Source organism: Neofelis nebulosa, chromosome 16 (genome assembly GCF_028018385.1).
Source record: "Neofelis nebulosa isolate mNeoNeb1 chromosome 16, mNeoNeb1.pri, whole genome shotgun sequence".
In the NCBI taxonomy this organism is placed as follows: domain Eukaryota; kingdom Metazoa; phylum Chordata; class Mammalia; order Carnivora; family Felidae; genus Neofelis; species Neofelis nebulosa.
The window spans coordinates 5438813-5464999 of NC_080797.1; the positions used below are offsets into that span (position 1 = coordinate 5438813).

The window sequence follows — 26187 nt, forward strand, 5'->3', positions numbered from 1 at the left end:
TGCTCTCTCCCTCTCGTTCTCCTTGAATTTATCCCGCTATAACTTCATTAAACTGCATCGATTCAGACTCTGCTGATTCAGAAATTATCCAAATCGGACCTGGGCGAAGTTGTTCTTTCCTCTGTCTGACAAAAACCTGCGACAGACTGATGAATGGTGAAGATTGTGCAGGGCGCACACACCATGCGGAAGGACAGATTTTTCCAGCAGGCTCTTCCGTAGACCATTGGCATGCTAATTACAAATCTTTCTCACCTAGTCAATGATGTAGCTGTCTGAAGATCGGTTTCTGTTTCCTGTTTCCTAGCCTAGTTTGTAATCCTGCAATGGCCCCGGGAAACAGTAAAAATGCATTCCCTTTGGAGCGTTTTTGTTTTTGTTTTTGTTTTGTTTTTGTAATTTCCATGTCTGTTTCCTCGATTGGGATTAGCCTGCTGGAATCCGTGATGCTTGACCTCAGGCTGCTTCAAAGTCCCTTCTTAATTCCCTCTGGGAATGCCTGCTGATTTCCCCTTCTTGTTTCTTTTCTCCTGTCTTTCCCGGAGTTTTTAACATCTGGAAACTCTCTCTTTTTCAGCTTTGGGAGTGGAGAGTCCTGCCACAACCCAAAAGGTTCACCTCATTTCCTCTTGCCACAGGGTGAGCAGCTGGGCACCGGGGTTTATTAGGAACCTGGAGGTGGACTTTGGACAAGTGGCTTTGTCACTTCCAAGAGACCGTGAGCTCTGTCTCTGCTGCTTCTGTGCTTTCTCAATTGCCCATTTCTGCCCAAGGAGCCTGCTCGTACATCACTGTCTCCAACACCACAGTTTGGATTGAGGAGACAGCGTTGCAGTCTAATGCAGGATGTGATGGGATGTGCCTAGACTGTACCCAGCCCCTTATAGGAAAGGAAAGGACTTTGACCTTTCTCTGCATGTGTGGTGCTCCAGGGGCACCTGCATAGCCCCCATTCTTTCACTTTTGGGGCCATCTTCCATCTTTCTGTGCCTTGAAGCATTTCCTGGGAGCTAAGAGGCAGGCTAATCCCAACCAGTGTTGCTTTCCGTGCCCATGACCTTGGGTATGAGTCCCTCAGCCAGCCCCCACTCCGGTCTGTTAGCCTGGCTGTGGGATGGGGCCTGTTAGGTGGTGCAGGTGAGTTCTTCCCTGGTTCATTCTGATCTCAGCATACCTGCAAAAGTTCCGGAAAGCAGAGAAGTACATCTGTCCTGTGAGTTGCAGACAGCCCTGGGGAAAATGTACTCTCCCTTCGGAAGAGAATGCTACCTGGAAATGTCTTCCTGTGACTGCTTGGTTTTAGCATCCTAAACTCATAGAATCTCTTGGGTGAGAGGGACTTAAGAGGTGTTTTAGTGCCTCTCCTTCTGGGGGCCAGGTCCCCCTCCTCTTCTGCAAGTGCGTCGAGAGCTGGGCTCCCTCTGTGCCTGGAGGAGTCCATGGGTTCAGAGGACACAATTCTTGGTAATTCTGATGGGGAGCTAACAGTGGCTTTCTGGCACGAGACGTACCTGGTGGGACAAGCCGTTGCCGTATCCCTTCTGTAAGATGGCAAGACTTCCCTTTGAAGATGGCGGTCAAGGCCCGCTTCAGTTTTCCTGCTTCTTGGATAAACATCCCTAGTTACAAATCTGTTCCTCACAGGACACGGGTTCGAGTCTTTGTGCCTGTACGAATGTTGCTCACATCGAAATGGGGTTGTAATTTGGGGCACCTGGGCTGCTCGGTCAGTTAAGCCTCCGACTTTTGATTTTGGCTCAGGTCATGATCTCACAGTTTCATCAGTTTGAGCCCTGTGTCGGGCTCTGAGCTGACAGTGCAGAACCTGCTTGGGATTCTCTCTGTCTCTCTCTGCCTCCCTGACTTGCACTGTCTCTGTCTCTCTCAAAATAAATAATTACACTTAAAACCCGAAAGAAATGGGGTTGTAATTCTATAACCAAACCGAATGTGACATTTCCAACAGCAACATACAAGTCGTTCAAACTCCATTCAATCCGAAGATTCCTTTTGGGAAATTGGTTGGTCTCCAGTGCTAGGCCGGACTCCCCTGCTGTGATGTCAGGATGATGCATGGGTTTGCCTATTTTGTTCCCACCTGTATTTTGTGGCTCGAGTAGTGCCTGGCACAAGGTAGGCCCTCAGCTAATGAGGTTGAAAGAATGAATGACTTAATTAATTAAAATGGAGAGCATGGTGGGTGGTCTTTCTGTGTGCCCCACTCTTCTGATGTTTGCCTTGATGTGAAGAAACTTGAGCTTGGAAATGACAGTGATGTTTATGATTTACAATTTATTTATTTTGAATGAGAGAGAGAGAGAGAAAATGAATCTCAAGAAGGCTCCATGCTCAGTGTGGAGACCTACACGGGGCTCGATCCCAGCACTCTGGGATCATGACCTGAGCTGAAATCAAGAGTCAGGTGCTCAACCAACTAAGCCACCCATTAACCCTACACACACACACACACACAGCCACGTGTGTGTGTGTGTGTGTGTATAATATATATATGTGTGTGTGTATATGTATATGTATATGTATATATATGTGTGTATATATATGTATAGATATATGTACATATACATATGTATATATATACATATGTATACACGTGTATATATATACATATGTATATATATATACGTATATATATTTATATTGAGAGAGAGAGCGAGAGCGCGCAGAAGGGGGGCAGAGAGAGAGAGGGAGAGAGAGAGAATCCCAAGCAGGCTTCATGCTGTCAGTGCAGAGCCCGACGTGGGGCTTGAACCCACAAACCGCGAGATTATGACCTAAGCTAAAATCAAGACTCAGACGCTTAACTGACTGAGCCATCCGGGTGCTCCCCTATAATTTTTTTTTTTTTTAAAAGAAGGAAGGAAGGAAGGAAAAGGAAGAAAAAGGGAGGTAGGAAGAATGAAGAAAAAACCCAGCTGAATCACTTTGCAGAAAATGTTGCCCTGGTGAGTTTGATACGTTTGCCCTTTCATGCCCCACTGGAATCCTGATTTGTTTTGTTCGTGAGGGGAGTCTCTTGGCTTTTCGGTGGCTGTACTTTATCTCGAAGCTTCCCGGCTCGCTAGCAGAAGCACGGTTTGTGATGGCCTTGCAGAGACGAACGAACAGACACTCTCTTTGCACTTGGCTCTCAGAATCCAAGTTCAGTGTGCAGTGAAAGCTGCTGTGTGTGATCAGACGCATTCCTGTCCTCAGTCAGGCCTGAGTGGAAAATAGGGGATGTGGGTGGTCCCTTCCAGGATGACCCGTGGCCGTCACATGCCATGTGGTTCACTCTCCACGGGAGGAGTTTTGCCCATCTGGCATCAGGGATTCAGTCCTCCGGGACGCCCCTCTCCCACCACTTTTTTGTCGTGGTCCTATAGGCCGAGTCTGTGCAGACACTGGGAGGTTGTATTTGGATTTATTTATTAATCAAATATTTATAGAGTGCTTACTGGTTGCCAAGTTCCGTTCTAAGTGCTCTGCAAATATTAACTCATTTAATCTCCATGATAACTCTAAGAGGTAGACATTATTTTTGGCCTTATTATTTTAGCCTTATCTTTTGAACGAGGAGGCAGGACCACAGGCCACGAAGTAGCTACAGGAGATCACTGATGCGCCCGGTGGCCAGCAGCCCCACAGTCCGGCTCCAGAATCCCGCATTTAGCCACTAGGCTATCCTACCTGCGTTTTGCTGCCCCCTCCGGACTTAGATCTGTGCCTACAGCAAGTCAGGCAAACCACACCGAGATAACAAAAGAGAACAGCAGTGGTGGCCACATTTATTTTTATTTTTATTAAAAAAATTTTTTTTTAATGTTTATATTAAGAGAGAGAGAGAGGGAGAGAGAGAGAGAGAGAGAGAGAGAGCGAGCGCAAGTGGCAGAGGGGCCGAGAGGCTGAGAGAGAGGGAGACAGAATCGGAAACAGGCTCCAGGTTCTGAACTGTCAGCACAGAGCCCGACGCGGGGCCCGAACCCACGAACCGCGAGATCGTGACCTGAGCCACAGTGCCCCTGTTTTTCAAAAACATTTTTTTAATGTTTATTTGAGAGAGAGAAAGAGAGGCAAGTGGCGGGCATATTTATTCACTCCTCTCCCCCCCCACCCCCGGCCGCCCGTGTGGCTCTGGTAACCAATCTCGGTAGCATTTTTGTCTTCCCTGTCCGAAATGGTGGCTGTGCTGGCCACATCTAGGTCTTTGGATCATTCCGGGACAATCCAGATATTTCTGAAGAGCCTAGGCTTGGGGTTGCTGCTACCCAGTCTTCCCAGGCCTGGGTGAATTTTCACAGGACTCAGGAGGCAAGGAGTGGAGTGTGTGGAGGTGAGGCTCTCAGGGGTGAACTGGGGCCCCATAGGATGCGCCTCTAGGCCCTGCCCAGCTCGTGGCTGGCCCCAGGCCACAGCCCCAGGACAGGGGCCCATCTGGATAGAGGACCTTACCCCGTTTGCCTGGAAAACACGGAGCCTGCGGGCTGAGCCTTCCCTGCCCGGGTCCTGCACTGTTTATTGGCCAGGGTGCATTCCGATTGTGATCGTGCCCTGGGCAGCTCAGACCTGCCGAACAGCTCAGTGCAGGTGCACGAACATTGTTACCACAACAAAGGAGATCTCCACACCCATTTGGAGCCTCTCTGTGACGGGAGAGCGGTCTTGTGCACACACAAAGCCAGCAGCTGTGTTTTTCAAGTGGACTGTGAGAGAACCAGGACTAAGAACTAAATTAAACCGTTCTCCTTGGTCCGTGTTTATTAAAAATATAGTCACTCCGATTGTCCGGAGTGCATATTTTCAGAGAATAAAGACCCCCCGTCTGCCCAGTGAATAGGCTCGGGCATGAGGTGAGAGAGGACACGGGCTGTACCCAGGCTGTCACGGTCAAGTATAAACCTCCCTTCTCTGGGACTCAAGTAGCCAGAATACTTTTTTTTTTTTTTTTTAACGTTTATTTATTTTTGAGACAGAGAGAGACAGAGCATGAACGGGGGAGGGTCAGAGAGAGGGAGACACAGAATCCGAAACAGGCTCCAGGCTCCGAGCTGTCAGCACAGAGCCCGACGCGGGGCTTGAACTCACGGACCGTGAGATCATGACCTGAGCCAAAGTCGGCCGCTTAACCGACTGAGCCACCCAGGCGCCCCATGTAGCCAGAATACTTTAACTGGAGTAGGATGTCTGTATTCTACTTCTAGGAGAAATAAGAAAGTAACTGTCAGAGATTTACTTAAAGAGAAAAAACAAAACAAAACCCAAACCCAACCTTTCCTGGTTTGCCCCGTAGTTTTGACGTGAATAGCTTCGTTTCCCAGAATCGTCTTTATTTTGCTTCGTTTCTTCTCCGAAGAGACCTAAAGATTAGACTGGTGGCCCCTCTCAAGGAAGAAACTTGCATTCTTAAAATAAGTGATTTCGAAAATCCTTCAAGATCAAGAGTGTTCTCATTAGTCCTCAGGAATAACATTAACCAGAATAGCTCATTCAGGGAACAGTTGATGTGTTTGGCCTTTTATCATACCTATCCAACAGCAGAAATGTCTGCCTGTTCTTCCCAGAAAGAGGAAAGGCATGTGTAGGGGTCTAAACGAACCAGCTTGCTTCACCCTTGACACAGAAAAACTTATTGGGCTCTAGGAGAACTTACTTTCTCCCCTTTTGTGTGGCTCAGAAATCCAGAGATCTGGCGGGGGACAGAGGCTGGTTTCCATCGGCTCTATCTCAATGAGCAGTGATGTTCGTGGGGTTCGTATGGAAAGTATTAATGGAGATCAAACAGACTTCCCAGGTGAACTAAGAGTCCCTAGGTTCCCCCCACTTAATTTGGCGGGAATCTCAGTTTTACTCCCTGTTCAATGAGGGGAGATTGTGAGAAGAAGTTCCATAGTTTTATCTTTGTTTTTTTTGGTACTCTTTTCCTACATTTCTTTTCAAACTTAGAAACTCCACAAAGCCCAGGGACTGCCTGCTTTCAGAAGCCAAGGGTCTCATGGAGCAGGACTCTGGCTTCATGCAGAGCAAGGGTCTAAGGGTCTAAGGGTCTATGTCGATGTTCTGCTTAGATTTTGTTGCCCAAATCAGTTGCCTGCTGAAAACAGTGTAAAAAGCGTTCGAAGCTTGCTGGTGTCGAGGACCCACAGAGGTCGGTAGAACTGGGTAGCTGAGCGCAGCCGGGTTCTGTTTGGGCAGATTTTCCCACCAAAGATGGATCACTGTCTAAAACCCTGTGTTCAGAGACCGTGGGAGAGAGATAGTAGGTAGAAAAATAAATGTGACTGAGTGGATGGAGGGACAGATGGTTGGACGGGCGGATGAACGAATGGACGAATGGGTAATTTGGTGGTGGCACACCTCTGTTGCTTTGCCTGCCTGTCTTGGAAATCTGGATTTACCCCTTATTGGTTGTGTGTCCTTGGGCAATAAAGCTGACCTTGCAAAATCTTAGTATTCTCATCATACTGATTGTGGCTACCAAGAGCATCTACCAAATAACGTCATTTTGAGGATGATAGGGTATAATGCATGGAAGAGTTCAGCATTGATATCTGGATATCTGGCACGTAGTAATTGTTCAGTAAATGAGAGCGGTCAGTTTCCTAAGTCTTCGATTTCCCGTGTAATTTCCTAAGCAGGCAAGACGATGAAGGAAAGTCATGAAGGAGGTCTTAGCTTTCTCTCTCTTTTTTAAATCTTTTAAAAAATGTTTATTTTTGAAGGAGAGAGAGAGAATGGGGGAGGGGCAGAGAGAGAGGGAGACACAGAATCCGAAGCAGGCTCCAGGCTCCGAGCCGTCAGCACAGAGCCTGACGCGGGGCTCGAACTCACAGACCGCGAGATCGTGACCTGAGCCGAAGTCGGACGCTCAACCGACTGAGCCCCCGCAGGCGCCCCTACCTTTCTCTGGTTAAGGGGAATCACTTGCCAATTTCAGAAGGATTTCATGTCTTCAAAGCATGTGGCAGCATATCAAAAAGTGTTGGTTGGGCTGGGTCCCTTGTGTCCAGATCACTCCGCACTTAGGGACGTTCAGACACTCTTTCATTTCCTTGGGGGTCGCTGACAACATGAACCAAGGTTTTCATAGATAATTGGTCTTGACCTGAATCCCTCATCGACCGACTGAATCCCTCTTCTCTCCAAGCCCAAATGTTCACTGGCGTTTGCTCAGTTGGCGGACCCGGCTGGGGAGACCAGAAGGACTCGTGCAAGTTGACCGTGGCCGTGCACAGGGACGGGAGGTGTATGCGGGCAGCAGTCCCGGGAGCGAAAGGACACCCAGACACGAGTCACGGGCCCTGGATTTAAATTTGTGCTCCGTCACTTGCTAGTCCTCGAATCACTCGGAGCCTCGGTTTCTTGTTAGAAATTGGGGTGGCAGGGCACCCACAAGGGTCGAATGCCCAGGATGACGGCTCTTCCTGCTCAGATTTGCTGCCCAATTAATCCCCTGCCCACCCCTGCTCGCCACGCATACGAAAAAGCCAGAGAATCCATGTGCCAAAGGGAGGGGTGGACCAAGGCAACTGGGGCAAAAAAACATGCTTTTGATAGTGTGGCACAAGTGGGGGAGGGGAGGTTGAGAGGAACAGGGCTGTTAGCAAGCTTCTTCCAGTTATTTAAAAATGATGATGATGGGGCGCCTGGGTGGCGCAGTCGGTTAAGCGTCCGACTTCAGCCAGGTCACGGTCTCGCGGTCCGTGAGTTCGAGCCCCGCGTCGGGCTCTGGGCTGATGGCTCGGAGCCTGGAGCCTGTTTCCGATTCTGTGTCTCCCTCTCTCTCTGCCCCTCCCCTGTTCATGCTCTGTCTCTCTCTGTCCCAAAAATAAATTAAAAACGTTGAAAAAAAATAAATAAATAAAAAATAAAAAAAAAAAAAATAAAAATGATGATGATGTTGGTGATGATGATTTCAATGAAGTAAACTCTACGCCCGACCTGGGGCTCGAACTCACGACTCTGAGATCAGGAATTGCAGGCTCCAACAATGGAGCCAGCCGGGCACCCCAAGATTCTTCGGGTCTTTAAATGAGATGCTAGCCGAGGACCAGGGAGGGCCGGTGGGGTTGGCTGTTGGCTGGAAAGCCCCCTCTGCCCTCGCTTGCCTGGCTCTCTGTCCTGCTGTCTGCTCTCACCGCCCCTCCCCACTCTGAGTGTGCCCTCTGACCCCCCTCCCCCCACCACCTTCTGAGCCCTGTGCTTTCTCTGAATTTCTCTTTGTTCCTCACTGCCCCTTTGCTCCCTAGACCTTTGTCCCTGCCCGTTCTGTCCCTTCCCTGCGTCCCTTTCTCCTGCGTCCTGTCTCCCGTTCCCCCTGTGCCTCTCCCCGCCTCTCCTCTCCGTGGGCCCACTCACCGTCCGCCTGTCCCCCTCCGTCCTCTCCTCCCTTCCGCCCCTCTCTCAGGCCTGGAGCTGGTGCCCACTCTTTCACAGACCCCGCCTCCCTGTTCCTCAGTGACCGATTTTCTTTCCCGCGGTTGGAAAATAGCTCAGGCCCTGACCCATTTCCTGGGGCGCATCCAGATTAATTAGGTGAGCCTGGCATCACACATTTCAGAATTAGAATAATATTTATCAAGCGCCCTGGGGAGAAGGGGATGGAAAGAGGGAGAGGAACAGAGGAACAGGAGCAAGGAGGGAGGTCAGGAGCTGAGGGGCGGAGGGAGGGGGGGTGTGAGTGGGGCAGGGGAGCTGCCAGAGGGGGACTGCTCCTAAGGACACCTCCTGGGAATTAGGGCACCTGTTCCCCTTGCCAGAGGGCACTGGGGAGGGATGGGGACTTGGAGAAGGGTGTCCGGCAGTCAGGGAAGCCACAGAGTGGGGGACCAGGAGCGTGGCCCTGGCCACCACGCCCTTCGTGGGGACCGTGCAGGGCAGAAGCCTGCCCCCAGAGAGCCCGGCTCTTCAGGGACACCTCCTCTGGCACGTCCCTCTCTTTGGCCGTGCTGCCCAGCTCCGCCCAGCCCACCGGGCATCTGGAAGGGATGCCGGACAAGACGTCACCCTCAGGAGGAGATGGCCTGGCTGTGCCCCAGTTAACACTCATTCTCCAGCCGCAAGTCAGACCCAAGCACCCTGGTCTCCACCAAGCCCTGGTGGTCTTCACAAAGGTGTCTTCCCTCCCCACTCTGTCCTCAGAGGCTGCGTCTCGAAGGGCTTCTCGGGAGACGGGCACCGAGAGCCTCCCTGTCCTGCAAGAGGGGCGCTCCATTCGCAGCTCTCGTCTCTTTGCCGACGAGCCCCGGAGTGAATCAGCTGCTGTTAACGCTGTCAGTGTGGACCAGAGTGATAGGAGCCCAATGCCCTGCAGAGGCAGAAAGAAACTGGGCCGAGCTTTAGTTCTTCCCCTGTGTATGTCACATGGCTGGGAAGTGCGCCAAGGCCTAAGGGCACAGTGATGACCCCAACGGACGGGCCCACTCCTCGGGGACATTCCTTTCACTGAGCCCAGCCCGGTGTCTGACCCCTGGTACGGGCTGTTCAGTAGACATCGGGGGAGCTGGATGGCACTGGGCCCTTAATCCAAGACTCCCTTCCTTCTAGTCTTGCCTAGAGGTAGGTCAGGATGTCTCAGTCTCACCACTGTTGACATCTTGGGCCAGAGAGTTCTTTGTCATGGGGGGCTGTCCTGTATAGCGCAGAATTTCAGCAGCACCCTTGGCCTCTGCTCACTAGAGGCCAGTAGCACTTGCCTCCCCAGTCGCGATTGCCACAAACATCTCGGGACGTTGCCAGATGCCCCCTCCGCCAACCCCCCACCAGGGGACAAAATCACCGTGGAGAAACACGGATGTAGGCTCAGTCTTTGGCCTCCCGAGAGCAGTGGACTTAACCACAAGTCTCCATTCTCCTTCCCAGGCACCAGAGAATTGGGAGTCTTTGTAAACACTCGAGAGGCAAGAAACCGAAAAATAATATACTTTTGTTGGGGGGAGGGAGGGATAGCAGCTTTATGGAAATGTAACTCACCTACCTTAAAATTCATCCTTAAATTTTTTAACAATTGTTTTACTTATTTATTTTTTTTTTAGAGAGAGAGTGCAAGCGGGGGAGGGGCAGAGAGAGAGGGAGACAGAATCCAAAGCAGGCTCCAGGCTCTGAGCAGTCAGCACAGAGCCCTACACGGGGCTCGAACCCACGAACCCTGAGACCATGACCTGAGCCGAAGTTGGATGCTCAACTGACTGAGCCACCCAAGCGCCCCTAGCCCAGGGTTTCCTTACCATGGAAACGTGGTAGGAAAGTGTCTTTGATAACCAGAGCAATGAAGGAATCGAGAGGACCTGCGTGGACGTGTGGTTATAAACATACCGAAAATATAACATTTTGGAATGAGAAGGGGTCTAATTAGAAGGGCCATGTTCCTTTAAACCCTTTTGTTTTGCAAATGGGGGAGAAAAGATTAAATGTTGGTTTTAGAGGTCAGCAGATCTGCTGGAAGTTTTAAGAGCTCATCTGGGATTAGAACGCAAATCTCTTGACCTTTTAGGTCGGTGCTTGCTTCTTCTCCCCACACCCTGAATCTCAGGTCCCTGACCCAGACCCCGGGTCGGCCTGAACTTCCTTCACCAGGCGAATGAGCCTCTGTGTTCTCCCTCTGCTTGGTCCACCCAAGCGAACGAGGGCAGTGACACGTGTCTGCTCCTCCCTTTACAGCCTGAGAGAAGAGAATGCCAGCCAGGGGCAAGCGTTTGGAACATCTGAAATTGCTATATAAACGCCAGTAAATGATAAGATTGCCAGGTTGATGCTCTTTTCCTCGGAAGGTTCAGCATGTCAGAGGAGGCATAATGGAAGACAGCAGTTCACGCTGAGACACAGTTTTAGACTGATGTGGTTGTCACTTTGCAAGGGATCGGAGTGCCGGGCTCTGGAGGCCCAGTGTGAATGAAGCCTTGGGGAGGACTGGGGTGGGCCGGGGGAGGCGTAGAGGCCCCAGGGACACCCCGGGTGGATGGAAAAGCCTTTGCCTGGCTTGTACGAAACAGGGATGCACTCAGAACTGGGGACGTGGCCCTAAAATGGCATTCTCTACATGGTGGTCTCTTGAAACGTATCCACACTCACCTTTGCGTCCGCAGACGATTCATCCCTGCCTGTCTCTGTTTTCCGTCAGCAGTGGTCACGGCCACATGCCACACAGCACACCCACAGAGCCAGTCCTGTTTGAAACCAGGTGGGGGAGCGATTTCCCCTAAATTGTGAGCCGTTAGGCGACAGGGACTGTGTCCTATTTACCCGTGTCTCGGCAGCAACTGACGCACGCTGGGTCCTCCATGAACGCACATTCGGTCGTCCGAGGGATGTTTTGAGTAGATAAAAGCTGCTGTCTCGGGATGGCCGGGTCTCCTGCGGAAGGGGAGCTGTGTATCCCCGTTTCTTCCTCTCTGTGTTTGTGTATTTTCCCGTGTGTGTGTGTAATCGTTGCCTCCTCTGGGCTCCCGTTGTGATCATGGTCTGCACGGCTCGTGTGGTCTGATACTTACCCTGTTACCTACACGGCCCGTCTTTACAGTTAAGTCACCCCTTTCTCAGATGGCGGGAGCTATGTGCTGGGTCACCAGTATAACGTCTGTGCTAGCCGGTGTGTCTGTTTCAGCGGGGCGATTGCGCCCCTGTTATGCATAACCTGCTCCTGCAGATGAGGCCACTGATGCCAGCCCTTTCCTGCGGTGGCATCGTACTGACCAGGGGTACAGATATCTGCCTGGCATAAGGGGGTGTTTGAGGAGCTGGTAGTCTGAAAGGGCTCATGGGAAATAAAGACAGAAACCATAATCACTGCCTTTTAGTGCCGATACCGCCCAGGCATGGTGACCTCTACCTGGGTTAGGGTTAAGGTTACGGTTAGGGTTAGGGTTAGGGATAGGGGTCCCCCCAGGACCAGCAGCAGACACAGCTCGGACGACTGAGGACCGAATACTGTGTCTGTGTCTCCTCCCATAACTCTGTGCATCAAAGGGCCCATGAAAGCAAGCCAGTTCCCTCTGTGGTTGTGTATACTTGCTTCTTGAATCTCACTGTGTGATCTCCTCCTTGTTTAGGGCTCTGGCCGACATCTTAAGACAACAGGGACCAATCCCCATAGCACACTGTGAAAGAGAAACTATCTCAGCTATCAATACCTCTCCCAAAGAGAACACACCGGTCAGATCGTCCTCCAAAAACCACTACACCCCCGTGCGTACGGCCAAGCAGACTCCAGGTAAGCGAGCGCTGATCACCTTGTGTCTTTGCTGGGGGCTGGTGAGAGGTTTCGGTGATGTGTTGTCCCGGTGGGGCAGGTGGCAGTACGTGTGCCGTGGGAGACTCTACTGGGCAGGCGGGCTTGCGGATGAGTCCTGGGACCGTCTCCTGGGGAGGGACTGACGCGTCAGGACTGGAGGAGAGCAGTGATCCAGGGCATCCGTGATTGCGTGAGCGGCCGCATCTTCTCTTGCCTGAAAGGCAGCTTGTGGTGGGCGTGGTAGAGTGTGGTCACCCACTTGCCCATGTGGCGAGAAGGTTTACCTTGTCCAGGATGCCAGGTATGTGACGAGAAATTGCTACGGTCATTTGCAGAGATTTCAACTACTGGAGTCTCAGAGGGTAGGGATTATGTCTGTATTATGGGGTGACTTTTCCCTGTGCCTGGTAGATTCCCCGGATATGTGACAGTTGCCGTATCATGGTGGTCATTGCTGTAACCCCATGAAGGAAACTAAGTGGGGTGTATTTTCCTTGTCATATGGATCAACGAAGGAAGCTCAATGAAATTTAGTGACGTGCGCACCGTCAGTAAGATGTTACTACTAATAAAATACCACCGATACAGTCATATAACTCACATTTATTCAGGGGCCTTGTTCTGGGCCAACTGATAGGCTGAGCATTTTACGTGTATTTTCAACGTTTTTTATTTATTTTTGGGACAGAGAGAGACAGAGCATGAACGGGGGAGGGGCAGAGAGAGAGGGAGACACAGAATCGGAAACAGGCTCCAGGCTCCGAGCCATCAGCCCAGAGCCCGACGCGGGGCTCGAACTCACGGACCGCGAGATCGTGACCTGGCTGAAGTCGGACGCTTAACCGACTGCGCCACCCAGGCGCCCCTTACGTGTATTTTCTTATTCTTCACAGCAGTCTGAAAAGTACTTCTGTTGTCCCCATTTTGTCTGAAGAACAGAAAGGTTCAGTAATTTTCCCAAGGACACATGGGGAGAAAGAAAGCCGGGCTCCAAACCAAGGCTAGAAGTGTCAGGACTAGAAAACCCAGAAATCCTAATGAACCCAGCTGGGCTCATGAGTCCGAAGTATCTGGTTGGATAGTCTCTTTACAAGTGCAGCTGGGCAAGTCATTTCTCATCGTGATCGTGACCGGACAGCCTCGCGCTGACCCCGGTCTGCAACACAGCTTCCACGTTGACACTTGGATCAGAAATCTGGATGTCTCTCCCCCTATGGCTTTCCAGAGGATGGGATGTTTGGTCTGAACTTCACCTGCAATAAAGATATACAGGCGCTAGGGGGCAGTAGGTATGTTGCAAATTCAAAATGTGCTGCCAGGGTCAGTTTATTTTCCGTTCATTCTTGAACTTCGCTACGTTTGTTAAATCAGAAATCACATCCTTGCCTTTAAGGTAAGAGAGTTCAGTCTCTTGAGAATCTGATGAAAGTTAAGGACGTTCTCCTTCAGAACTATTCATTATGTATATATATATATACGCACACACACCTATGTATTCATCCAGCATTTTGAATACGATGTGGACGCTTGCAAAGTTAGAAATCCCTGATTTAAAAGTAAAGATGAGAACTCTACTTTTGCAAAAAGTCTAAGATGGCATTTTTAGCCTTGATATCCATCGTAGATGCTTAAAATGTAGGCAGTAGAAGGAATCTTGGCAAAAACATCTGGACCAGTAGTTCTAGCTGGATATTAGGATCACCTAGAAGCTCTTAAAAATGCCGGTGCCCACGCCCCACAAATTAACCTGAATTCCTTAGGGAAGCTGCTGGCATCATTACTTTCAAAATCCTTCCCGCGGTGATTCTCACACGCAAATCGGGTGAAGAGACCATTGGTCCGGATGGATTCCTTGTTTTATAAGTGAAGATACTGGTTCTCAAACTTGGCTGCCCATTGGCATTACCTGGGGAGCTCTCACGATGAGGGGTACCTGGTTCCCACCCCCCGGAGATTGTGATCTAATTGACGTGGGAGTGTGGCCTAAGTGTGAGAGGCCGGTCGCTGAGTGTTGAAGTCTTGTCGGGTGATTCGATCGTGGAGCAAAGTTCGAGAATCGCTGGGTGGTGGGAATTGCCTAAAGGTACAGTCCTAACCAAGCCTTCTCTTCACCGATCGCTGTTTAATCTAACCTTGGTATCACGTCTAGCTTTGAGGAGGGTATTTTTGTTTCCCCAAAGACTCATGGTTTGAGGTCAGGTTTCTCCAGGACCTCGTTTGCCATCCTGGAACTCCGGGTCACGCCAGTATCCAGAACACCCCTGGCAGTTTACCTCACCCCACTCTGATTTTCTCTGTCTCATTCACCAGCCTGCTTCTTCCCAGCCACTGAGTCCAGACTGATTAAGTGGACGGTCCCGCTTTCCTCTTAAATGCGTTTCGCCGGGCAGGGAAGATTTGTCATTTTCTTCTGGTTTCTGCATATATCCTCTCCCGCTAATCCCAGGAGGAAAGCTTACAGTTGGGGGATCCCCTTGTGTGTTTGGAGAAATCCCACCCTGTATTTTTCAAAGTGGAACTCTTCACTTGGCCTTGAGAGATGGGAATTGTTTCCCTGGTCCAGAGAGTGCTCTCGGTAGCGGTAACACTTAAATTCGAAAGCAATTTCATGACCCTCAATGCCTGTAGCTCATAACGGACACAACCCGCTTTTCCAAAATGACTGATGATATCCTTTGCCGCAGAATATTGCAGTTTGAGTAGGAGTTGAAACAGAATTTTACCGAAGTGTTCCAAGCGGAGATTTCCTGTGATTTTTGCCACTGTCGAGTCAACAAACCACTGATCGGAAGAGTACAGTGGTGGCCGTATCAGAGCATGTGAGCAGTTTTGCTCCTCGAAGCGCGGTCCGTGGGCCAGCCGTGTCAGCATGGCCAGGGGGTTTGGTGCAAATGCAGTGTCTCAGGCTCCCGATCGCCTGCTGAAGGAGAATCTACATTTTTTATTATTTTTTTAAGTGTTTATTTATTTTTGAGAGAGAGAGAGAGCGCGCGCGTGAGCAGGGGAGGGGCAGAGAGAGAGGGAGACACAGAACCCGAAGTGGGCTCCAGGCTCTGAGCTGTCAACACAGAGCTTGACGCGGGGCTTGAACCCATAACCGTGAGATCGTGACCTGAGCCGAAGTCGGATGCTCAACCGACTGAGCCACCCAGGTGCCCCAGGAGAGCCTGCATGTTAATGAAACCACTTAGCCAGTAAAGTTTGAGAAGCGCTGGGAAGGCATGGGGTCTGAAATACACCCCCCTGTTTGCTGTCTGGCCCTATGACTTACTACGTACGTGACCTTGGCAGGTTGTTTGTCTTTCCAAGTTTCCTTGTCTGCCCCTTGAGGCGAACAGCCCCTGCTGCCCAGAGTTGTTTTAAGGATATAATGAGTTCAACCAAATAGAATACTTTTTAAACCGGTCTTGACGGGTAGCACGCACTCCATATTAGCCGCGACTGGGCTGCGAAAGTATATCCACAGCTCGTGGCAAATTAGAAAAACAAAATGTGAGTAACAAAGACATTGGTGTTCTTAGACCAGGCGGGGTCCATGGGACTGTGTCTGAGATGAAGGCCCCTGGACCCCAGATGAAGGTTCCTGTGTTTGGCCCCTGCCTGTGGCTCATCCTCTCAGGGTAAAAGATTTGTAGGGCTTTGTAGGACTCAGTCAGGTTTTCGGATGCCAAGAGAATGTACTTGGTTGGGTTAGGAAATGGAGTACCCTGCGTTAATAATAATACAGTGAGAGCATGAGTAGCCAAGGTACCATTTACTGAGCACCTACTATGCGCTGGGTCCTCTATTAGATACTTTTAAGTTCTTATTTTTATCTTTTAAAGTTTGTTTATTGTGAGAGAGACAGAGACAGAGACAGCATGAGCGAGGGAGGGAAGAAGAGAGAGAATCCCAAGCAGGCTCCACACTGCCAGCACAGAGCCCGATGCGGGACTCGAACCCATGAAAATGTGAGACCATGACCTGAGCCGAAACGGAGAGTCGGACGCTTCACCGACGGAACCACCCTTATTTATTTTCTTTAAAAGATTTTATTTTTAAGTGATCTCTGCACCCAACGTGAGGCTCGAACTCAAAACTCCGAGATCAAGACTCCCATGCCCTACTGAATAAGCCAGCCAGGCACCTCTAAGTTCTTTTAATTCCAGTAGATACTTGATAATAGAGGGTGGGCCTGTAACGTTTCTTAAGTATAGGGCCCCCTATTCCCACACTAGAAAATTCCTCTTCCCTTCTGTAAGAACCTTTTAATAACTAAGTCTTTCAGAAGTCCCTTCCCGACTAGGGGCGCCTGGGTGGCTCAGTCGGTGAAGCGTCCGACTTCAGCTCAGGTCACGATCTCACGGTTCATAGGTTCGAGCCCCGCATCGGGCTCTGTGCTGATGTCTCGGAGCCTGGAGCCTGCTTCGGATTCTGTGCCTCCCCCCCTCTCTCTGCATCTCTCCAGCTTGAGTTCTGTCTCTCTCTTAAAAATAAAGAAGCATTTAAAAAAAAAAAAAAAAGAAGAAGTTCCTCCCTGACGTTAAAGGGAGATTCATAACGGAGGGTGACTCTGGACGTAGAAAATCGGTGAAGCCCGTTTCCGTCCCTCCCCCCACAGATCTGGCTGTGCCCCCAGGCCTTTGCCCTGCACTGTGTGGTCCACGCAGCAGCTGCGACCCTCTCCCATGGGAGTTTGTTAGAAGTGCAGAAGCTTGGGCCCTTTCCCAGAACTACTGATCAGAATCTGCGCTTTACCGAGCCCTTCAGACGATGTGTAAGCACACTAAGGCTGAAGAAGATCCCTTCAGCAACGGCGAGCCTCAGCCCTGGCCGCACGGTGGAACCCTGTGCACCGTTCTGGAAATACCACTGCTTGGCCCTCACCGCAGAGATTCTGGATTAATTGGTCTGGCGGGTGGGGTGGGGGGAGATGGGCAGGCGAGGGGAACGTCTTGAGGGCTGTGGAGTGTGGGTGCATCTCAAGACCCACAGCTTCGAGCCCCGCTGGCCCAGGTTAGCGGGCTGCAGGGACACGTCCTCTCCAGGGCAGGAGGGAGTGAGGAGCGGGTGCACTGAGAGGGGGAGGGGCCGGTCTGCAGCTCGGACGGGGACGCCTGGGCAGCGGCAGGGATGAGCACAAATACCAGAATTGACTGGGGGGTCGGGGAGTGCCAGGCTTCGCGAAATGCGCTTGCGTCCGTAGCTGAAGGTCCCCTGAGCCTGTCTGGGGGCAGCTGGGGGAGCGCGGGGAACCTGTCTCTCGCGGTAGCCGGTGACACCACGTGTTGGGGTTCCAAAGTTTGAATTTCCCACCCCCCCTGACCAGGAGTGGCATCAGCTGGGGGAAATGAGCAATCGGTCATCCTGCCTCTTGTCAACGTTGTGTGCTGTGATGGCAGACGAAGGGAGCCAGGGGACGCGACTGCGTAAGGGTTGTGGAGACCGGGAATGAAGCCTGGGCGGCTGGCCGAGGGGCGCTTTGTCACAGCCCTGCACGGCCTGGCCCCTCGCTGCTCCTGTGACCCCCTGCGCCTCCCGCCGGAACCCAGACCCTGTCCCTCCCCATGTCGAGTGGGTGCTGGCCTTGGGGGGTCTTTCCCTGTTTTGTGTCTCTGGCCGGAAGCTTTCCGTCACCAGATCTTTGGGCTGTGACAGCTGAGGCCCAGACAGCACGGCCCTCCCTGACTTCCCCATCTGCGCCCATCCCCTGCCTTTTCTTCCAGGCACTTAGGCCATCCAGCATCGTGTATTTGTGGCTTCGATGGTTAGCTGTCTTTGTCCCTGTCAGGACGTAAGCTCCGCGTAGGCAAGGGGTCTGTCTTTCTCTTCTCTGTGGCGTCCCTGGACCAGGAAGATGCGGTTGCTCGGATGGACGTAGGAGCCAATGTGCAGGTGCTCGTCACGGAGCCGCGTGCCACAGAGACCCCATAAAGGGCTTCTCTATAAAATTAGTAGGGAGTCGGTCACTTAGCCTGGCAGTCTGGTCATCCGGTGGCGAGCTGAGCCAAAGGCTGTGGTTCCAGCACCCAGGCTTTTCACCAGGCCCGTCTGGCTCTGTCCTCCTGTCTGGGGCCGACCCAGCCCTCCGGGCTCAGTGTGGCCGGAGGCTGGGAGTTTGCTTCCCTGGCTGGGTACAGAGGGGCCCCCTCCATTATGGCCAGTCTGTCAAGAAAGACTCTTGTGCAGAGAGAGGTCTCGGGAGCTCCGGCAAGCTCAGAGCCGGTTTCGGGCTGCGGGCGAAGCCGGCCAACCTGGACCATGTACCTGAACTCTGAGAAAATTCCGGTCAACCTCAGCCCCTGGTGGGAAGTGGGATTCTTCTTTCTCAGATCGCCCGCCCCCCCCTCCACTCCCCACCCCAAGGTGACAGGACTGTCTCGTTCTATGGGGGATGGAGAGGACAGCCTCGTACGACTTTGGGGCGCTAAGGGGATGGGGAGATCAGTTGAGCCAACCTGGACTTGGCCTGTGGGGAAACTGAGGCACACGGAGGTTGCCTAGGGGAGAGGTGGAAGGGTGGGGCCTCAGCGCTGGAGCTGGAAGTGTGGTGTGTGCAGCTAGAGAGAGCTTGGCGTGACTCCTCCCTGCCCGGTCACAGGCTCTAGGGCCCAGGCTGTGTTGCCTCCGTCCCACGTCTCTGCAGTGAGGTAACTGGCACCCTCCTCCGACAGCCATTGATGACCGAAGGGAATAATCCGTGTATCTCAAGGGCACTGACCTTTGGCTCAGTGGCTACCTTCACTGTTGTGACTGTCCTGTCATCATCACCCACACCTGCCATTCTCCTCTACCTTTTCTTTCTTTCTTTTGAAAGAGGAGCACGGGTGGGGGTGGGGGAGGAGCACAGAGAGGGAGAGAGAGAGAGAATCCCAAGCGGGATCGACACTGTCAGCACAGAGCCCGACGTGGGGCTCGAACTCAGGAACTGTGAGATCATGACCTGAGCCGGAGTTGGATGCTTAACTGCCTGAGCCACCCAGGCGCCCGCCTGTACCTTTTCCTTTCTCCTTCTCTGTCTTCCTGGCAACTGCCAGGCATCCCTCTGCCTCCGCTCCTTTTCACGGTTTCCCTGATCACTGGTTCTCAACTGCCCTGTTCGTTTTGAGGACCTTCTGGGCCATTCCCTGCCACTCCTGAGTTTTCTCTTGGCAGTAATTTCTTTCCAAACCCACACCTGTGCTTCTGACAGTCTCCTAGCAGACTGGCATGGCCTTTCCCCACCAGAGATTCATGGCCCTTGTCCGGATGTTGGGTTACCTCCCTTCCCCCCACAGCTTGCCCTCCCTCACTCTTAACAGCCATTTCTGTGGGTCCGCGTCTGGGGATGACGGAGGCTGGGCCATGGGCTGACCACAGCAGCCCCATGACATAGCCACTCTCTCTGTTCCCTCCTTGCAGGGTCTGAGAGACCCACAGAGTTTGCTGAGTCGAGGCTGGCGGTGGAGAAAAGGCACATCACTAATCCTTGATAACACGAGTCGCATTAATTAGTGCTTAGAACGGAGTTCATACAAAGCACCAGGCACCACGTAATGCCATTTATATCATTTACTCAGCGTGACCCTGTGAGGTGGTATCATAGTTGCCCCATTTCACAGGTGGAAACATTGAGGACAGGGAGACTGGAGACCTTGCCTAAGGCCATGGACACAGTCCTTGGTAGAGAGAGAGAGGGTTCCCAGCCAAGCGGGCTTCAGCCACTGTGCTATTGAGCTCTTCTATTACTATTTCTTTTTAAGTTTGTTTACTTATTTAGAGAGAGAGAGAGAGAGAGAGAGAGAATCCCAAGCAAGATCCTTGCTATCAGCACAGAGCCCTACATGGGGCTTGAACTCACGAAACGTGAGATCACAACCCGAGCTGAATCCAAGAGTCAGACGCTTTACGGACGGAGCCACCTGGGCTGGGTGCCCCTCTTCTCTTACTTTTCTGTTTCACTGACATTTCCTTATATCCCCATCACGTTGAACCTGGACCACGGGACGTCCTTCACGTATGCCTCGCAAAGAATCTGCCATTACACTCGACCCGAGCTTGGAAGCGTGTAAAACTGGTTTTGGTCTCACTCGTTGGGAAAACACGGGGTAATCAGGCCAAAATCCACTGTCACTCTGGCCTCCCAAATAGTTTATCATGGACCCGATGTTGTCCTGGGTCCTGGAGGGGTGGGGGGGTCCACGAACGGAGCCCTGCGGGTTCCCCGCCCCCGGAAGAAGTGTGGACCGGCATGTAGACATCCTCACAAGGACAACACCAGGCATGGGAGCAGAGAAGGGAGCGGGGGACCCGAGGTTCTGCAAGGACTGGCATGCTTGAGCGGGTTTTGCAGGATGCCCAGGAGTTCCAGAGGCTGGAAAGGGTAAGGTGTGTGAATAGTGCAGGCAGCCTGCCCAGATCATCAAGGGTGGAAGATAAAATCCGAAAGGACCGTTCAAGCAGCCCGCAAGCCCTTTCTATGGTCTGGACAGAGCCAGCAGGCAGCCGAGCTTGGTAATAAGCTTGTGGTTCCCCTTTCTTATGGAGGGACCTGCGTTTTACCCTCTGTTCCACATCAGTTTTGGCCGTCCCAGTATTCTTCTTTCTTGCTTTCCTCTGGGTTGTGGGGCACACTTCTAGCTGAGTGATTTCTGGCCAGTGAGATGGCCACAGAGTCTGTGTCACAGCTGTTTCTCCCGTTTGTGTTCTTGCTTTCATGCATTTTCCCGTAATACTGGCTCCTTTCTGCAAAATTCCACCACTCAGGTTAACTGTGCCTTCACCCAAGAATTCAAGGCAGTTTGGGGGGTGGTGACAAGCATAGACGATGGGGCCAGACTGTTGTGGGGGGGGGGATCCAGACTGCCTCGATTTTCCCATCTGTGAAATGGGGTTGGGCATAACATCTTCCTCCTTGGACTGTTGTGGGAGTGAATGAATTTGAGGGAAAAGGAGTCAGGGCAGCGTCTGACGTAGGGGAGCACTGTTTTCAGCCTGCAGGGGCTCATGTGTTGGCCACTAGGCCACCTGTGGCTGTTGAACGCTTAGAACTGAAATTGGGGGGCGTCTGGGTGGCTCGGTTGAGCATCTGATTCTTGGTTTTGGCTCAGGTCACGATCTTATGGTTTGTGGGTTCGAGCCCTGCATTAGGCTCTGTGCTGACAGTGTGGAAGCTGCTTTGGGATTGTCTCCCTTTCCCTCTCTCTCAGCCCCTCCCCTGCTCATGCTCTCTGTCTCTCTCTCTCTCAAAATAAATAAGTAAACTTAAAAAAAAAAAAAAAAGAACTGAAATTAAAATGTGTTTCAGAGCCTCACAAACTTCCAATGGTTAGTTTGGAAACAAGAATGTAAAATATCTCTGTGATTTTTTTCTGTTGGAACGCACGTTGAAATGATAGTATTTTGACTCTATTGGATTAACTAGAATCGATTCTTACAATGAATTTCTTTGTTTCTTTTCCTTTCTTTCTTCCTTTCCTTCTTTCTTTCTTTTTTTTTTTTTTTTTACATGACCACCAAAAAAACGTAAAATCACATTGAGCCAAATGTTAGTGGTATCGAGTGTCTACTTGGGTTCACGTTTCATTCACGAAAAAAACAAACCCTTCGTGGAGGTTATGCTGTGTTGGAGGAGACAGGAAGTATGCCAGTAGATAACTTTGGAGCGTGCTGAATGCTCAGACACAAGCAGACAGGAGATGTTTTCGAGGAACTCCGGGCGGGGGGGGGGGGGGTTGTCACTTTTGACAGCGTTGTCCTAGGAAGTGAATTTGAGCTGGTACCCGACTGGCAAGCAGGAGTCAGCCATGGAGAGACTTGGAGGAAGAGCATTCTAGGCAGAGGGAATAGCAAGTAGCAAGTGCAAAGGCCCTGAGGTAGAATGGTTTCAGTCCAGGGCACTCCCAACAGGGCTTGGCAAACTTTTTCTGAAAGGGGCCAGGTTGTAAATGTTTTAGGCTCTGCAGCCATAAAGCCTCTGTTGCCACTGCTCAGTTCTGCCATGGCGTGGAAAGTAGCCACCGTAACAGGTACATGACGGGCTTAGCCGGGTGCTCACAAACCTTCATTTACAATAACAGGTGGTGGGCAGGACTTGGCCTAGGGGCTCTAGTTTGTCAACCCTTGCTCTCACCCTCGCTCTGAAAGCCACAGCGGCCTTCTGTGTGGCGTGTGAGCAGGGCCACATCCCTCACCAGGGTGCTGTCCGGGAGCTGGTGGCCAGCCCACGACCGTGAGCCCCTGAGGTGCTTTGCAAATGCCAGTCTCCCTCCCTTTCCTCCAGCTCTGGCCAGGGTGTTGCTCGAACCTGATTTTACAGCCAGTGGAAGGGGTCCTAATGAGGGTTGATGAATTAACCACATCAGAGCCAGACTAGGGTTCTCCATGGACCTGAAGTTCTTGGAAGAAGGGGGTGGGTGGTTATTGATCACCCGGGTGATGAGGCACAAACGTTCTCATTAAGTGTATAAGCGGCCCACCAGGTGGAGGGAGGGACGGATGGCATCCCCTGATGATGACAGCCGCAGGGTGCAAGATATCTTGGGGTGTAGACACCCCGAGGTCACATCACACAAGCCCATTTTGCGGCGCAAAGCGTATCCTTCCGCTGGTCGCCCGCATCGTGTTTATTTCCGGTCTCCAGACGCGTCTCGCCCTGGCTCTTCACCCCCTCCCCTCCTTCTCTAGGAGCCGAGCTCCTCCAGCGTGTAATGCGCTCCACTCCCCACTTTTAACTCACGAGGACAGCCCTCCCTCCCCACCGCATCCCTCCCCCTCTCCGCCCCCGGACAGCCCAGCCGAACTTTGCAAAAACAGTTGTCTACACCTGCTGCCTCTACTTCCTCTCTCCTCCCACCCGCTTCTCAGCCCGGGCGGGCGCTGGCTTCCGTCCCCCTCCACTCCACGGCCTGGAGACCCCCTCCCCACAGCTTTGGGGGTTCAGGGAGCTGGCTCCGCTGGGCTGTGCAGCCAGAATAGCTCCCCTGCCCCCACCCTCTCGAAGCCAAAGCTGCGGCCCCCAGAGCCCGTTCAGGCTGCCCGGGCACGCCCTGCTCCGTGCTCTGGAATATTCTGTCTGCTCTCCCCCCGCCTTGCCCGCCTTCCCTTACCTCCCAGGTCTCAGCTGAGCTACCACCGACCCGGGGGGTGCAAGCCCCAGTGACGCCCCCACACCCTGGGCGGCCTGCCCTCGCAGAGCGTCAGGGAACTGGGTGAAGAGCGTCGGCCCCGGCTCGCCCTCCCCCTGGCTGTAGGGCCTTGGCCGCTTTACTTAACCTCTGCGTGCCTCAGTTTCCGGGTCTGTAAGCTGGGACAGCGACATCTCCTCTGCCTGTTGTAAGTGAGAATTAGAACCTGTGTGCCAGGTGAGGTCTGTTCTCAAGCCCCGTGGGGCCTCGGTGCAGCTCAACCCGCCATCCCTGGGGCCTGGCCTGCGTACAGCACAGCGCGGTAAACGTCCCTTTGGTCCCGGTAGGGGGCTGCAGGTCACCGCTCCGTGTCAACAGAGAAAAACGGCCGTTTGTGGATTGCATCGAAAGCACCTTGCATCCAGATCCGGGGCGGATCCAGAGGCAGACATGCCTGCTGTTTCCCAGGCTCGTGTTTGGACCCCTGCACTCCTGTGGCCTGTGGTAGGCACCTGAGTGTGCCAGGAGAGGGACGTGGTGCGGGGAGACCTGAGAGCCCCATCCATTTTTTGTAAAGTGTTGTTATGGCGTTATGATTATTATTTTTTGAAGTCTACTTATTTTGCAAGAGAGAGCGCGAGCACAAGTGGGGGAGGGGCAGAGAGAGAGAATCCCAAGCAGACCCCACACCCGACGTGGGGCTCGAACCCACGAACCGTGAGATCATGACCTGAGCCGAAGTCGGGCGCTTAACCAACTGAGCCACCCCGGCGCCCGGAGAGAGGCCCATTCTTCAGTGACATTAACGACTCTGGGTGCTTGGTAACACGCTTTCCGTGCACTGACTTACTTGAATCTCGTAGTAGCCCCATGGAGCAGTCACAATTATCATGCCCACTTTGTAGATGGGGAAACCGAGGCCCAGGGGCTTCAGAATCCCGTTGGAAGTTCACACAGCCAGGAGGGGGCTGGTCTGGGCTCTGAGTGCAGGCAGTCTGACCCCACACCCCAAGCCCTGAAGTCAAACTGATCAGAGGTACAGATGGGACGCGGGGAGCCCCCTCGCAGCTGCCTGGAACCCGTCCTGTGGCCGGGGGTCGATGCCGGCTCCTGCTTGGCACGGTATGCAGACTTGGGGTTTGTGGAAGACGCTAGAAGGGGCCGATGTTTTCTCCGCCAAAGGGCACATGTTTTCATGATGTGAGCCGCTCACCTCCAAGGCAGAGATCACTTGGGCAGTGCTGAGCCACTCGCCCCAGGATGCGTTTAAGTAGGGTGGGGGCAGCCCCTGGGTGTTCTTGGCTTCGGGAGAGGCTCGCCCAGCCACCTCTAGGGTTTTTCCTTTCTGAGAATATAACAGGAGTGGCAGCCAGCACCTGCTGGGGGCTGCTGGGGCAGGGTGTGGATCTGGCCCAGTCTGCCCCATCCGGAGCTCACTTAGCACCACAGGGCTTTGTCTTTCTCTTGGGATTCTGTGACCCCTGGGGTCAGAGCTCAGGCAAACCCAATGACCGGATCGCTGTCCCATTCTCTGTGCCAGGCTTGTTACAGGACCCCTTTTATTCCCACTTCAGAATTTAGTGCCACTCAGAGAGTGAGTCCCAAGCCCCCATGTTCCGATCCTGGGGGTCCTGGAGGGCGGTGGTGAATAGCTCTTCCCAGCCCAGGAGTGCCTTAAGAAGGGGTGTGCCCGGAAGCAGAGCCTTCCAGAAGCCAGAGGAGCTGTCCTCGTTCTGACCAGCTGCACCCCTCAGGGCCCCATCTTGCCTGGGGACCTCAGGGACTTGGCCAGCTTGGTCAGAGTGGACACCCTGCCCACGCCCTTCCTGCCAGGGAGGCAGCCTGGGGTCGGGGGTGGGGGTGGGGGTGCAGACGGAGCCCGCTCTCACCATATGGCCGGGGGAGAAGGGAGAGTCACTGAGCTGGCCCACTAATTACCTGCCGCACCCAGGAAGCAGAAGGATTTAGAATGTGTTCTGGCTGTTACCAAAATGAGGTGCAGGGGAGAGAGAAAGACAAGGCGCTGCGGACAGGGTTAGAATTCACAATGACCTCGGTGAGTTGGCAAAACGGAGGGACCGGCAGAACGCGCTCGGTGCAGCGAGGACACGAGCAAGAGGGCAGGGAAGACGCGTTGTTGCCGGCCTCGGGGGAGGGTGGCCTCACGTCCCTGGTCCCCCTGGGTTGGGAGGGACGAGAGCTCCCAGGGTGTGGGGACCCCAGCCTCCACCTGAGTGGTGGTGGGGGGGTCCACGTCCATCACCTACTGAGCACAGGATATTGGGGGGCCAGAGGCGGAGGAGGGGACATCGAGCCATGTCTGTCTAGGTATCAGGCACCCACTGTGCATCAAGCCCTCCATTAGGTCCTGTGGAAGCGAGAAGATAGATGAGATACAGTCCTCGACTCAGGGGCTTACGTCCGGGAGCAGGAAGACAAGTCTATACGGTCCAAGGATAATCAGCCATCCAGGTGCCCCAGCAGAATAACAAGCCACGTGCTGCTCAGAAGGTTCAGAGGGAGGCCACTGTGGTCAGGGCGGGCGTCACCTAGTACCTTAAAGGGTGGGCAGGATTAAATGGGCCAGGAGGGTGGAGGTGGTGAACGGGGGGCCAGAGCCTAGAGGCTAGAGATGCTTAAGGGACCAGTGGTTTGCAGAGGCGAGAAGTGACCGGTTCCTTTGGCAAGATTGGTTGGGGCTTTTCTGTAAACAGTCTTGGTGGAAGAACTGGGGAAAAGGCCGGAAGGAAATGGAACTCTGTGTCCATTTGGAGAAGGCTGCTCTGAGCAGGGGACTTGCCTTTCTCTTTCTTTGAACATAAGGGCTGTGTCCCTGAGGGACAGGAGGTATGTGGGTAGGGGTGGGGTGCCTCGCGTGGA

At 52.8% G+C, this 26187-nt stretch overlaps 1 protein-coding gene across 4 annotated transcripts in view; it reads left to right on the forward strand.

Moving 5' to 3' along the window:
* Positions 1-26187, forward strand: part of SHISA6 (shisa family member 6) — a 284097-nt gene that overhangs the window by 12988 nt on the left and 244922 nt on the right. For all 4 annotated transcript variants that reach the window (XM_058705523.1, XM_058705524.1, XM_058705525.1 and 1 more), the window contains exon 2: positions 12042-12202. In XM_058705523.1, the coding sequence (XP_058561506.1) occupies positions 12042-12202 (161 nt within the window). The remainder of the gene's footprint in view (positions 1-12041; positions 12203-26187) is intronic.